Source organism: Apteryx mantelli, chromosome 9 (genome assembly GCF_036417845.1).
Source record: "Apteryx mantelli isolate bAptMan1 chromosome 9, bAptMan1.hap1, whole genome shotgun sequence".
Lineage (NCBI taxonomy): Eukaryota > Metazoa > Chordata > Aves > Apterygiformes > Apterygidae > Apteryx > Apteryx mantelli.
The window spans coordinates 21265194-21279873 of NC_089986.1; the positions used below are offsets into that span (position 1 = coordinate 21265194).

At 39.3% G+C, this 14680-nt stretch overlaps 1 protein-coding gene across 5 annotated transcripts in view; it reads left to right on the forward strand.

The window, feature by feature from the left end:
- The window catches only part of DOCK10 (dedicator of cytokinesis 10), a 171995-nt gene that overhangs the window by 124424 nt on the left and 32891 nt on the right, over positions 1-14680 (forward strand). For all 5 annotated transcript variants that reach the window (XM_067301916.1, XM_067301913.1, XM_067301915.1 and 2 more), the window contains exons 25-34: positions 263-332; positions 3564-3677; positions 4925-4996; positions 5501-5647; positions 7591-7674; positions 10888-10984; positions 11802-11846; positions 12349-12524; positions 12651-12767; positions 14231-14342. In XM_067301916.1, the coding sequence (XP_067158017.1) occupies positions 263-332; positions 3564-3677; positions 4925-4996; positions 5501-5647; positions 7591-7674; positions 10888-10984; positions 11802-11846; positions 12349-12524; positions 12651-12767; positions 14231-14342 (1034 nt within the window). The remainder of the gene's footprint in view (positions 1-262; positions 333-3563; positions 3678-4924; positions 4997-5500; positions 5648-7590; positions 7675-10887; positions 10985-11801; positions 11847-12348; positions 12525-12650; positions 12768-14230; positions 14343-14680) is intronic.

The window sequence follows — 14680 nt, forward strand, 5'->3', positions numbered from 1 at the left end:
AATCATTAAACTGGTGTGTTTTGTCAGTTTTAAAACAGACGAGGGCATATGTAACACCATGACCCATGCAAGTGAAGTGCCCCATGAGTGACTGTGTGTTGTCCGGGGGGTTGGTTTCTGCATGTGGCATTCATCGTTTGGATCATATCCCTCACCAGCTGTTTTAAATCAGATTATGCTAGTGGAACGATGTGATGCCTCAGATGGACTTTCTCTGTCTTAGACACAAAACAGCTCAAACTTTTCTTTTTTTCTCTTCCAGGGTTCTTACTAATATTGTTGCTAAGTGCCATGAAGAACAACTAGACAACTGCATCAATTCTTACGTGACGGTATGATTAGTCAGTTGCTTTTATACTGTTACTGTTTTAGGTGGGTTTTGTCTGTTTTCTTAGTTGTATTTGCCTGTAGCTTTCTCTACATTTGCATTGTAGCTTCCTGTGGCTTTTAGGCTGGCTGACTTGGTGGTTAGGAAACTAACAGGAGGCCTGCAAGAGGCTGGGTGGATTTCCCTACTCTGCCACGAGCTTCTTGTGCCACCTCGGGTGGGTTAGGGTGCCTCTTTGGGCTCCAGCCACATGCCGTACAGCAGGGGCATCTGTGGTGTGCCCTTGTCCTCCAGTCTCAGCTGCACCTGGCTCACATCCTTCCTCCACGTAGGAGGAGAAAGGGCTGCTCATGTTCTGTCTGCACGGCACAGCTTGCTTTCCAAACACCATCGAGGTGTGCAGGCGCAGAAAGAAGCTGCAGTGCCCTCCTGCAGAGTGTGGCACTGTGCGGCGCCCGTTCCCCGTAGTCAGCAGACAACAGGGCCTGTCTTTTAGAAGCAGGACCGAGAGCAAATGCACTGCATGGAGCTGCTCAGAAGGTGGGCTTAGCAGCAGACTCTGCAAAATGGGGTGAAACTGAGAATTTTCCAACTTGCAGAGTTTTGGGGATGGATAAATATGTGAAAGAATACAAAACTTCAGCTAGACAGATACCTGTGAGAGACCAATTTAATGCCGTTTGACAATTTGCAGCATTCCTCTTGGCTGTGGTGAGATTTATCGCTTTAAAGTATCTGGCCAACTGTATTTTATAAGTACAGGGTTACCCTTGTAGTTAACACAGATTCATAAGTGGTAATTTTTATGAAAGAAGTGCTTCTGGGTGCTCTTCAGGGTTGCAAAATTGCTGCATGTTTTTTAGGAAGCTATATTTTCAACTAAGCTTTCTACTGTTTTCTGAAGTCATGATTTTAGTTTCAAGTTCCTGCATCTGCTTGTGTGCTATAGTACAAGAATCGCTTTCTCGTCTGTTGGGTCCAAATTTTTGTAACTGTGCCCAGTTTGCTCAGCTTTTTCCACCCAGTTCTTATTTTTGAAGAGGATGTTTTTTTCAGTAGAATACGTGTGGGTGTATTCTGTGTTTGGAGTTTGGTTCCAGGGAAGTTGTAGTGTTAAAAAGCCAAATGAGTGACCTCTCTAAAGATGATCTCCTTGTTATCTGCATTAACTGAATATCCACTAAATTAGCATGATTTTACCATTTTTTACCATTACTATTGACCAGCAAGCACCTAATCCATAGTATATTAGGGTAACAGTCTTAGTAGCTGAGAATTTTATAAAGAAGCATGTTTTTAAGCAGAAGATGGTTTAACCACTGATAATGTGGTATTGACAGAAGAATTATTAAGCAAGTGAACCTTATTTAGGGGTGTTACATTTTTTTTCTTGCTTGCTTTTTTGGAGGGAAAGGAGGGGAGGAGGAGGCGAGGCTGGAAAATTTGGTTCCAACATTACTAGATGTATCAGCAGTGAGTAAGTTGTATCTTTGAGTGTTGTAGTTTATTACCTTATTTGTTCATTTCAAACGGCAGCATAGAGGAGAATTGCAGGTTGTTGGGAGAGCTGCTGTCACTTTGCCTCTTGGTCTGCTCTGGTTCGGTGGTGACAGCCCTAATGTTGGTCACAACAGAAATGCGAGCTCCCCCGTAGTCACGGAAAGAAGTTCTGAGTGACAAATGTCTGTGTGGACTTCTAATTGCAATGATATGCTGATTCACTGTGAAATAAGTCGCTTTCATAACATACGTTTCATTTGTGAATTATGACTAGTACATGTGATGTAGCAGTTTTTTAGGTTAACTTTAAGAACAAAGTGAAAGCAAATACATTCCTTATGAACCCTGAAACTTCATGTAAGCAAGTTCATGGGTAGGATAACGAAAATGCAGTAGGAGTTAGGTTACTAGATGGGAAAACTCTTAATTTCAGTGTTGATGGCTGTTGGTTGATAGTTCCACAGTATGGATTTACTTTCATACTTTCAGAAAGTACATGTTTATAGGTGTCGCATTTCAGCAATGTAGTAATCAAATTCTAGTTTCAAATATCCTGAATTAAACCCAGAGGAATTCTGAGAAATTCAGGCTGCAAAATAACATCCTATGTAACATTTAAGTGTAGTTAATTCAACGAGTATTAAGTATCTCTTCTACTCAGTAACTTTGGAAATAGACGCCTGTTGCAGCTAAATCTTTGCAATAACAGGCCGTTATCAGGCCACACCAAAAATCTGTTTAGCCTGTTATTCCATTGCCAGCAGTGGCCAAAAGCAAGTGACTGTTAGTCTCCATTATCCATCTGTAAGGAAACAAATTCAGTGATGCCTGCTTTAGAGATGCTGTTTTGGGAACAAGTAAATTCAGAATTATCACTCAGATACAGTATTAATACAAAGCTTAGTCTTAGTTAAGTGGACCCAGAAGAGCCAAATTGCGTAGGGAACGGCTTATGAGATCTGTTTTGGAAACGAGGCTGAATATTAATAAGAATTTTGAAGTGATATTCCTTTCTTTTGCCTACCTGTTTGTACTGAAAAGGTATTTGCTCATAATTGATACAGTGGCAGTGCTCTTGTTTGAGGGAAGCAATAATGAATTTCAGCAGCAAATTATTAGCTTAATAAAATGTTGAATAAAACTCGTACTAGATCTATGACTTCTGAGCAATTTGATAGAGGAATTCTTTTCTTCAGGGGTTGATTTCTAGAAGAGGATATAGTTTTCCCCATCTGTCAGTTCTAGTGGGTGCTCTACACCTTTCAGGATGAAGAGTTGCTACCAGCTCTGACTAGCTGTTGACACTGGAAGAAAGGAGCAAGTGAAAAATTGGCCCTGACTAGGGGGGTGAAAAACCCTCCTTACTTCCTCTGCTTGATTATTCTTGTCTTCCCATGGTGAAAGGCAGTTTAGAAGAATCCCAGGATCTTATGCCCTATTGGAAAAAATACTTCATAGCAATGATTTTAAGCAGAAATTCCTCTTGGTTCAAATTAGGTTGAAATCAGTAGGAAGTTCTGCTTAAAATTCAGGTTTTGTAGGGGAGTAGTGTAGCCATTATTGCTAGGTGAATTAAACTTTGTGTGAATTTTTCATTCAAGTTATTTTGGCAAGCAATGGTTGTTCATTGTTTTTAGTGATGTATAAATAATTTTATCTTCTCCTACTGAGACTTTGTATATGTGTTTTTATATACATTTTAATGATTTTTCCCTCCCCTCCCCCCCTTCTTTAGTACGTGTTCAGGACCAAATCATTTGAAGAAAGGACTGTTCATGAAGAGCTGGCCAAGAATATGACTGGTCTTCTGAAGTTAAATGACCAAGTAACAGTAAAACAGGTTTTAAAGGTAAATGACACTTTGAATTAGCACATTTGTGCCATTAACACTAGTTTCTGCCTGAACCTCACTTGTCCTATCTCTTTTTCCCCTCCCCCTTTGCCATATGAGCTTTGCACATATCAAATCCCATGACAATTCAATAACTTTGTCAGACTTGCTACAGCTTCTGAACATAACATTTTTCAAAATACTTTGGTTTGCATAATACCATTCATCCTTTCTGTTAGTGCTCAGCTAGTGTGAGAAACCTAATTCTTACATAATATGATGCGAGAAATTACTCTTAGGATAATTTGTTTTAATTTTTATTTTAGAAGTTGTAGGGAAAATATTCATGTGTAAGGGGGACATTTATATCTGATTTCAGCTGCTGCCTTTGGCAGTGAGAAAAATGAGAATGAGGCTTTGATTCACTCTAGTGTGTTGACCAACATGCATTTCATCACATCAAACCAGCTGTAAGTCATACACATGCAATCCCCATCAATGAGTCTACAGCATATGATTTAAGAGCTAGCTAGTTCAGCTCAGAAGTTCCCAATAGCAAAGACATACTCAGCTGTTTAGAGCCAAACAGTTCTCGTTTTCTGTGCTGAGCCACCAGAGTGGCAAAAATGCTAGGAGAAAAAAAAGAAAAAAAAAAAAAAAAGAAGGTAGAGAAGCTAGTCTGTAAGAAACCTGGAACATTAGAAAGTGCTGGTGGTTGTTGTGCAGTGTGAGAGCTTTTTGAGTATATTTTTTATCACGTATCTCCTAAAGTATCAATCTGTATGCCACCTATTCACTATTACAAATAGTATTTGAAGAAGTGCCATCTTATTCTGGGCCAAATTATCACTCTGTTGAAACTAATAGAGCAATTTATTCTCCACTTCTCTTCTCTGCATCATGCGTTTCTGCCAGAGTTATCTACACACACAGAATGAAGACAGACCTCAGTAGGAATGGAAGGATTATAAGAATAGTATTTGTGGACTCCTTATTCCTTGAAAACCGAAGAGCCACAAGTACAAAGTGCCTGATCAGTGAAGGCCTCTGATTCTTGTAACCCTTGAGTTGGCTTCAGCTCTCTAAAGGACAGGATCCAAAGTTACTCAAATACACAGAACTCAGGCTCTTAATTTATTTGTCATGGAGAGTCTACCCATGTGCACTGTTGAGAAATGCAGACCATCTCTACAGAATGGAATTTGGGTGGTAAATATCTATCAGGTAACTGTTTTTCTAATCTTTTTTCTTCTTCTTTTGAACAGCATTCCTGGTTCTTCTTTGCAGTTATTTTAAAATCAATGGCACAGCACTTGGTTGATACAAACAAAACAAAGGTAAGTGTGTATGTTGCTTTCAATTAAAAAATTAACAGAAGCGGTGGACCTAAAGTTCATTTGCCGCAGCTTTGTAATGGATGGATTAGAGTGGAATGAGAAGTCTCTAATGTCAGCTGGGTGACCAGTAGATGGGTATGTCAGATGATAAATGAATGATTTAGAGAGTCTACTCTGTTTTGGGCAAACCTGACATAGCTGGAGGTCAGTGTTGTGGGTGTATTTTTGTTTTTGTTTTCTATTTTGGCCTTTCTTTTGCCTGGATTTCAAAGCTGCCCTTCCTGTACTTGTGCTATGTTCTGAGAATTACATTTCCCTGTTTCCTATGTACAAGACTTTCATTTGGGTTTTATACTTGGAATGTGTCCATGGAAATCTAGACATATTTTTATCTTTTATATTGAATGATCTGTGTTGTGTTGCCTTTACTCTTGGCCTGAATGTATTTTCAGGTTTAATGTGCAACATCATACACTCTCAAGTGATGATGTGTTCCCTGCTTAGGTTTCTCGAACTCAGAGGTTTCCAGAATCATTTCAAACTGAGCTAGATATGCTTGTGATGGTCTTGGCAGATCATGTTCTTTGGAAGTACAAAGATGCTCTTGAAGAAACCAGAAATGCAAACCACAGCACTGCCAGATTTCTCAAGGTGAGATGTTCTGTCATTACAGCATATGCACTTATTTGCCCATACTTAATGCAAAGTTGAGGATATTCCACTCTAGTTGAAGGAAATAAAAACAATTCTGCATGAACAATGACTGAATTTCCAAGTTTATTACTGACATATAGTTCAGTTTTTCTATGCCCTTGGGTCTTTGAGAATGCAAAAGCTTTATCTAAATCTGCTTTATATATCTCTCTTCTTTTGAAGAAGCCTGAGTTTGCAAATTCTACAAATTCTTACATTACATTCAATTATTATAAAAAAAAAAAAAAAAAAAAGAGTTTGCGAAGGAATGGAACTGTGGTTACAATTGAGCTAGTATGTTTTCTTTAAACACTGTAGCTCTGACTGTTCATGGGTGGATTAGTATTTCCTAATAACTGGAGTATGAAGTTTTTACATACCAGTATAAGCAAATTGCAAGTATTGTGTGAAATACTGTGATCTACCTTTTTAACTCTGTAATGCCCTCTCATTTACCAAATATAAGAAAACGCATATGTGCTTTAGAGAAGTCACTGATAGCAGTTGCATTTTTTTTTCTTCTTGTCCTAATATTTCTCAGTCATGTTGACTTTCCCAACATTGAATTAGCTGTGGGGCATGGGAAGGAAAAATGCCACTCAATAGGTGGGATGGCCAGCCACTTAACTAGAAATAAACTTTTGGAGGGAGGAAACAAAGTACAGAACTGTCAATGAAGTACAGAACACTGTACATCATATACACTGAAACACAGGCTCAAAGCTTTTTGTGACAGGCTGAAGCACAGTGTTAGGGGAGAGCTGTATACCAGCAGTAAAATGTTCCTATGAGGTTATCAGGAAAACACAAGCTGAAGGTGTGTTTTTTCTCCTGTCATACATAAGTAAAACAAATGATAGATCTACTGTCCACTGTGTTGGCCTCTGGTGACAGTTTAATATGGAAGCTGCTGCAAATATATTGGCATTAAACTGTATCTCTCCATAGTGTTATATCATTTGGAAGATTATGTTGATTTGAGGCAGGAGCATAGGTGGAGGGGCTTAGTAATTGTGTGGTGTTGCAGCTGTGGTGCTGTTGCGATTTTGCATGTTATTTTTGTGTTACTCATGTAAGCAGGGGAGTTGGTAATGCTCTGCTACATGATAAGGCAGACGGTTCTGTTTTGCTTTCTTTTCAAATCTAGTCTGCCAGAAAGAATTGCATAGGTTAGAGATGATCTGGTTTTCTCCAGATTGGAGTTTGCAGCAGCCAAATTTGTATGCTATGTTGCAAAACATGGTGGGGGGGATTTGCTGGTCTTGCAGAGTTCAAGAGCACCAAAGAAGCAGGGGATCCAAGATTACATTCCCTATCTGGTCGTCTGACTCTGCAAAGAAAAAATGTCAGTAACCGTAGTACCAAGGCTGTCAAAAACCTTTACACCTTCCAGCTATTTAGCTTCATCAGTCAGCAAGAGCACTGTTCTCATCATAATGCAATGTAGCAGCTTGAGTATTTGCTCCCGGAGCGATAATGTAGTTTGCAGACAGTGAGTACGTTGGCTGGATTGATTTCTCAAGAATCATTGCTCTGTCACTGAAGGAGATATTCAGGTCAGCTCCCATCGCACACCACCTCTAGTTATTGAGTGTTACAGTACACGAATGACTGTTTCATCAGATAAGCTTTCTCCTAGTGTACTGTACATTGTGATAGCTATTTTAGGCTGTAGACAGAATGAAAATGAAAAGTTTGATCAATTTATTACTACTTTAAAAAAAAGAGGGGGGGGGCGGCGGATTCACCAGTTCCCCCATTTTCTTTGCCCTGCTATAAGGCTGGCTTCCCCAGCCCAAGTGATGCAAATTTTAGGTGAGGCAAGGCAGACAACCAGGTAAGTCAGACCATGTACTGCTTTTTTGGACTATAAAATCATAATTCTTCCTTCCTTTCTTTAGCGCTGCTTCACCTTTATGGATCGTGGATTTGTATTCAAGATGGTCAACAATTATATAAGTATGTTTGGAACAGGAGATAGCAAGGTATCGGTGTGTTTTGTTTTTCTTTTTTCCCCCCCTCCCCCCAAGGTTGAAGCTATTCATGATCTATTCCATGGTTTCACCATGCTCAGAACTTGAGTTGGCAGAAAAATTTGTGTGTTATGGTTGAAGCCTTAATTTTGTAAAAAATTCCTTGCAGATGGACTCTTTGTCCAATGTGAAACTAACTGGTATGACTGTTTCCAGAAGATGTGTAAAAATCAACTTATGTGGGAGTACTGTGAGATTAGAACATTTTTCCCTTGCAGATGAATGAAGCATTAACAAGTGCTGCATGTAAACCTTGGCTAGGTAGTAAATATTGTTAGTAATTATCAGTCTGGGCCTAAACTATCAACAAAAATTACGTTTCTAAAGTTTTTTTGTTTTCAAGGTATCTGTTCCCCTCTCTGGCAGGTAACAGCTGTGTCCAAGCTACTGCTCACTCAGTCCTTCAAGAGTAGGCTCTGCAAGGACAGATCAGCCCAAAGCATGCGAAAGCCTGACCAGTCAGGAGTGCTTTGAATTTAAGCTTTGATATATATTTTTTCTTTTGGCAGCAGTGGCAGGGGAGAGTACACTAGTGGTTTGGTCTATAAAGATCACCAACAGTTGGTAATCTTTTTTTTTTTTGGGGGGGGGGGGGTAAAATAAGGGCATATGAGGCCTTATCATGTACCGCTGCGTAAACTTAAGTGAGAACTTATCATTAATTCAAAGTAACTGAGATGTTATGCTCTTACCTCATTGATGCAAGGAGCAAACCTGCTCCAAATTAGCTTGTATTTGCCAGAAGGAAAAATTTCCTGCAGGCTGATTTTCTTCTGTACTGAATATAGTTTCTTCTATAGTGGTACAGTTTGGCCAATAAATTTCAAACTGTAGGAGGTTCCCAAATTATTCAGCTTGATTCCTTCACTCTCTGTCCATCAGATGAGTCACAGGCTTTTTCTCCTACGTAGCTGAGTTTCTTAACTGTTATACAGGAGTATATAAGATAATAGATAACAACATACTCAAGGTACTCATCTTTCCCAAAAAAGCTTACAAAATTTTTGTCCATTAACTTTTTTATAATTCTTCAGTGCTGATCTGGGTATTTGTAGGTAATGAATGAGATTATCACTTTTTACTGAAACCATACATCACGCTCTGCTCGGATCTTTCACATACTCTCTGGAACAGATTTAGAATGGAGCCTTTCAGCATTAATGTCATAGCCTGAAGTCTATAATTCTGTAAATAATATTAGGCAATCTGAAAATAGTTTCCACATTTTTCAAACTTCACTAAATGCATCTAGCCACAAAGACAGATGTTTAATTTTGTAAGTCAATTAATGGCCAGTAGAAAAGTCTGCGATTACTCAGTGTGCAGAGCAGAGTTTAGCTCCTGCTTTGCAGTAAGTGCCTGTGTGTTGCCTCCCACATGGCTTCATCTCGGAGCAATCTGCCAGGACGTTTTAAAGCAGAATCATTGCGGGTTTGAGACAGATGTGCCAGTGAAACGGGCTTTACAGCATTTAAACAACATGCATAAAATCACATCTGAGATTTCTGACCTCAAGGAAAGGCCAATATCTTGTATTGTTTTCATGTTCAATCAGATACGTAAACAAGAGTCAGTCATTAAAGTTTACTGCAGGGTTGTCTTCATTTCTTTGTGTCCTTTGCTTCTTTAAGTGGTTGTTTACATATCAAAAAGATTTTACTGTAACCTGACCTTCATAAAACTTAAAAGCATTTGTTGCTGCTTGAATAAATAGTTTGTGGGTTTATCAGTGTAATCCTGCAGTCTGAATTTATTTTAATTATGAATGAAACATTGTAATTTCTGTTCTACAGAAATTTCATTCATGACATTCCATATTTCAACATTTAAACATCGATCTGAAAGTCAAATTATCAGCACAGAGTTTTGAGAAATATCCAAAAGTTGAAATACTTCATTATAGTTCATTTCAATGTTAGTTTATATTCCCTGGAAATGCCACAGTTCCTCTTGGAAAGCATATTCCAGGTGCCTCATTTCTTTGCTTGTCATCAGATCCTGAATTCCATATCCAACTGTATTTTTATGAGGTACTATGGTGTAATTTCTGGGAAAATTTTCCCATCATCCTCTACTCAACAGATTGTAAAAAAGTGTATGTTCCAGGTGTGCTAGCCTGATTGTGGCTGCAGAATGATACAAGTTAGCAAAGATTTACAAAGATTTAAAAACACAGCCGGTTTGAGATCTTTGCAAGTACTTTCTAATGCTAGGGCAAATGTTTGGCCTGGACTGATACGCTGTTGTGTTGGTAATCCTGAATGCCTATTTTATGCTGTTAGAAGAATGGAATGAGAAGATGGAAGTAAAAGCTTATTACTGGGTGTCATTTAATATCTTTATTTTTCAGAGTCTCATTGATATAGTGGGAATGATTAGTTCTCAAGTGAGTTGCTAGGCTCAACAAAAGATTTTTGGATGATTTCTTGCGAGGGTGATATTAATGAAATAATTTGATTAATCATTTTTATTAAAATATGCTAAGAAACATAACAGTGTGGGCATTATCTTTTTTCTGTGTTTGCAGTGTTTGTTAAAACATAAGTACAGTCTAATGAATATATCATCCCAGTACTGATTTTAAAGAATGTGACTCCAGTTGGTGATACATAATACCCAAATCCCTAGAAGCTTGGAACTAACTGACATCAATAGAGGAAGTTTCCACCAATTTCAATAAGCTTTGAATCAGGCCTGTGTGGCTGAAACCTTGTATTTGGTTGACAAAAAAAAACAAAAAAAAAAAGAGAGAGAAAAAAAAAAAGAGAGAGAAAAAGCACATTATGATGATAACGGTCTGAACCAGAGAAGATACTTCCCTAAGACTGTGCTGTAGTATATACCATGAGGAAGAGTCAGTGTTACTTTAAATATGCCTTAAATATGTAGCTTAAATCAAACTTAGATTTATTAATCCAGCTTCAATGAAAAAATCATATTCAAGGAATTCATAATAAAGCTTGTCTGACTGTGACAAGTTCCTTTGATAAAAGAGAAGAAAACCAAATGTTTATTCTAAACTGTAGTGTGGCATAATAAGCTCAAAGGTTTCACTGTGGGATGTGAGTATGGATTTTGAGATAGAGAAGAACATTCCTACAACTCCGTCTTACCATTTTCCTGGTTTTAATGTGAACTGAGCCATTGACTGTTGTGATTTTTCAGACTTTACATCAGTTCAAGTTTGACTTTCTCCAAGAAGTTTGTCACCATGAGCACTTTATCCCTCTGTGCCTGCCCATACGGTCTGCAAACATCCCAGGTAACGATCCCCCCCCCCGTGATGATTTCTGTAGGGTAGAATTAATTATCAAATCAAAGAGCAGAGAACAATTAACTCGGGGAAACATCATCTGCACATTAGGTATGAAAGCCCCAAATGGCTTTTCAGGTGTGATACTTAAATGTGTGACAAAAATAATGTGGTTTCAGTGTATCTGTAAATATATGCAATCCCTGCTAGTCCAGTGAGGAGGTGGGAGGTAACTCCTTTGCAGTGAATAAGTTAAACACAGATGAGATCTGGTGTTCCTACCTGCTATGAAGCTGTAGGAAATGTATGTTCTCCAAGCAGCAGACTTTGGAGAAGTGCAGAGCATTGGTTAACAGTTCATTTTGTAGCACTTACAGCACTGGCTGGGGACAGTAGGGGAGGTGGGGTGCTTGCATGGCATAGCCCACACAGGTAGAAGCTGTGCCTCTATCATCTGTTGAGCACCACAGATTCTTTGCCCTTGTTTTGAAGAAATCTGTTTCCAGCAGTATTTGATGAAGAAAGTGATCTGGCCATTTCATGCTGTTTCAACAGAGTTAAAAACTTGAAGCTTATTGTAGTTATTTCTTGTGCATAGTGAATTAAAACTGTTTGCTCATCAGCTATTTTATATGAAACAATTGTTCAACATTTTATTTAAAGCACAGAGCAGTAGAATCTGTTTCACTGAAATTTCTGGGTTTTCAGTCAAGTACCAAAAATAAATAAATATATATATATATATTTATACTAAAGTATCAAAGTAAGTTTCAGTAAAAATGCATGATTTTTGCCTATTGCTGTTTTGTATTTATGACAAATCAAGACCCCGTGACGCCTTCAGAATCAGGACAGGAGTATCGAACATCAGGTATGAACAAAATGACTGCACAAGGAGTAAGTAGAATTGTGCATCAAGAGCTTAAATATGTACTTCCACCATTGCCACTGAATTGTGGCAAATTCTGGCACAAATTATCCACCTTTTGTAAAAGCAGAATTGGTCTGGACCTCTGTGTTTCAGAACTCTTCTAGCTAGAATATGGGAATAACAGTTTGGACTCTGTGCCTCAAAGAAGTGAACAGAGTCTTATTCATTGTGTGTGAAACATTTGAATTTCTCGTGTTGTAATGTGTATGCACATGCACATTGTCTTTCATTTTTAAATCTTAAAAACTGCAAGATTTCTGGAAATACTAAGATCAGTTCATTCTCACAAGCGTGAGGGATTCAGATGGGACAGTCAGGTCAGGAAATCAGAGTTTATCAGTGGTTTAAAGCAATAGAAATTACTGAAAATTTGGAAAATGGGCAAGGATCTTTATATGCAACCTGTGTATTAATACAGATATTCTTGTCTGTCTGTTCAAAGATATTCCAGAGTACACTTTGACCAATGAATTTTGCCGTAAACATTTCTTAATTGGAGTACTGCTGCGGGAGGTTGGTTTTGCCTTGCAAGAAGACCAGGATATTAGGCACTTAGCTTTGGCTGTGCTTAAAAATTTAATGGCAAAACATTCATTTGATGATCGATATGCAGAGCCGGTAAAGAAACTTTTTATTCTTTTTTCTTCACTGTTTTCATGTAGTACTAAAGAAATATGAAACTTCCTCAGCTATCAGTATACATGAATTAGTTTCTTCAGATTTGTTTCTTTCTTTTATTTTTAGGCAAAACAGGCACAAATAGCAAACCTCTACATGCCACTCTATGGTATGCTTTTGGACAACATGCCAAGGATTTACATGAAGGACATGTTCCTTTTCAATATCAATACTTCCAATCAGGTAATTGATGTGATTGTTCAGACCAGTGCGAGGGTCAGGCTGGGGTCTAAAACTCGGTCGGGTGGGAATACGTCTGAATTCCTGCCGGTCAGAAATGTGCCAGCACAACGCAGTTCTGGAAATGCTGATTTGTTAACACGCAGCAGGTTCAGTTCAAAGATGTTTCTACATGGCCTTGTCATGACATGGAAAACTAGCGACCTGCGAAGCCAGCGCATGAGGACGGAGGGCGTTTACGGTGTCCGTTTCGGAGCCTCGGCTGTCCCGAAGGGTGCCTGGCCCCGCCGCGTGGCCGGAGGGGGGGCCCACGGGGTGCCGGGAGCCCCTGCGCCCGGGCCTGGCCTGCGCCATGCAGCACGCTCGCTCGCAGCTGCCCCGAGCCGTGGCTACGGGCACGGACACAGCTAACGGTGTGCACTTACTTCAGGGGCATTGGGGTGGCTCCAGTTTGTCGCTGGCCTGTATTTAGATGTTAGTGGTGCCTCTGCTGAGAGTCCTGCATTGCTGGTGCAACTTCTCTCACTCTTCTTTGATTCCAAGTAAAATGACTCATTTTAGTCAGCCCTCCTGCTTTATCTGTGCTCAAACATGGGCACTTAAGGCTTTTCATCTGATGGTGGTGACGGAGAGAAAACTCCCCGAATTACGTCAACAAGAAACTTTGGACACGTGGCTATGTGAACGTGATTTCCAAAAGCAAAGTCCTTTTAAGAAGTTCCTTTTCTTTCAGCTGTCCTTTGCTATCCTTTCTTTCCTCCTTTTCCCCTCACCCAAGGTAACCTTGTGGGGCTGTGTTTATAAACCAGAGTGCCGAAATGGCCTGCATTAGTGGAAAGCAAAATTCCCATCACTCATGGATTCTTTTCAAGGTTGCGTCATGGCCCTGCAAACAGTTTTATTGGTACAGCAGAGGGATGGTGAACTGAAGCAGGATGTAGAGAGAATATATATGAGGAGCTGAAGGAGGGAAAGGATACATCAAGATCTTAAAACAGCTTTTCCACCATAGAAAAAGTCTGTATAAACTGGGCATTTGGAGGAGCGTGTGGGCTTATTCCTTGAAGAGTTAGATGTATAGTAATCATAGCCTGGCTCTAAAAACTAGGAACAGATTTCTGCAGGGGCGCTGTGTCCTTTAGTCCTTCCAGCAAAACAACCTCTTTCATCTGATAATTGCTGACAGCATTTAATGCTCCTTTCCTAAGCTATGCAAATGTTTCAGAAGCAAACACAGACTTGATCTGTCATTTTGAACTCCACTTGTGGGATGGTTTCACATTGCAGGTAACTCTTCAGTGTGTTATAGTAAGCCTTGATCTTCTAAGACTGTCATGCCCCATCAGTTGAAAGTGGGTTTTCAAGCTCAGTGTCTTAAAAAAAGCATATCGGGTGTGCTGTAATTATAAAACTTAGGAGCGATATCATGTTGCTGAGTTAGTTCTTCTGTTTGCTTCAAAATACAGGGATCTAGGGATGACTTGAGCACAGCTGGAGGATTTCAGAGCCAGACAGCGATGAAACATGCAAACTCGGTGGATACTTCCTTTTCCAAAGATGTTCTGAACTCTATAGCAGGTATAAATGAAAGATTAATGGTGCACACAGGTGGATTTCTGTGTATCTCAGTCCATTGTGCTTTCTGCTTAGTATTCATGAAGGATATCATTAACCCATTTTATATATATGCAGGGAAACATGGCGTACAATGTTTCTCTTCCCTTGGGGTGTTTTTTGGATTGATTTTATTTCTCTTGTGAAGTGGCTCTTTTTCCACTGCTTCACTTGCTCTCCTGCCTTGTAGTGATGCCAGCATTCAGGCTCTCACACATTCCCATGCGTGAGTCCATTCTTGCAGTCTCTGCATGATGTAAGAATAGTTCCAAGGTTTCTCCTGAAAACTCCTCAAATCTCTT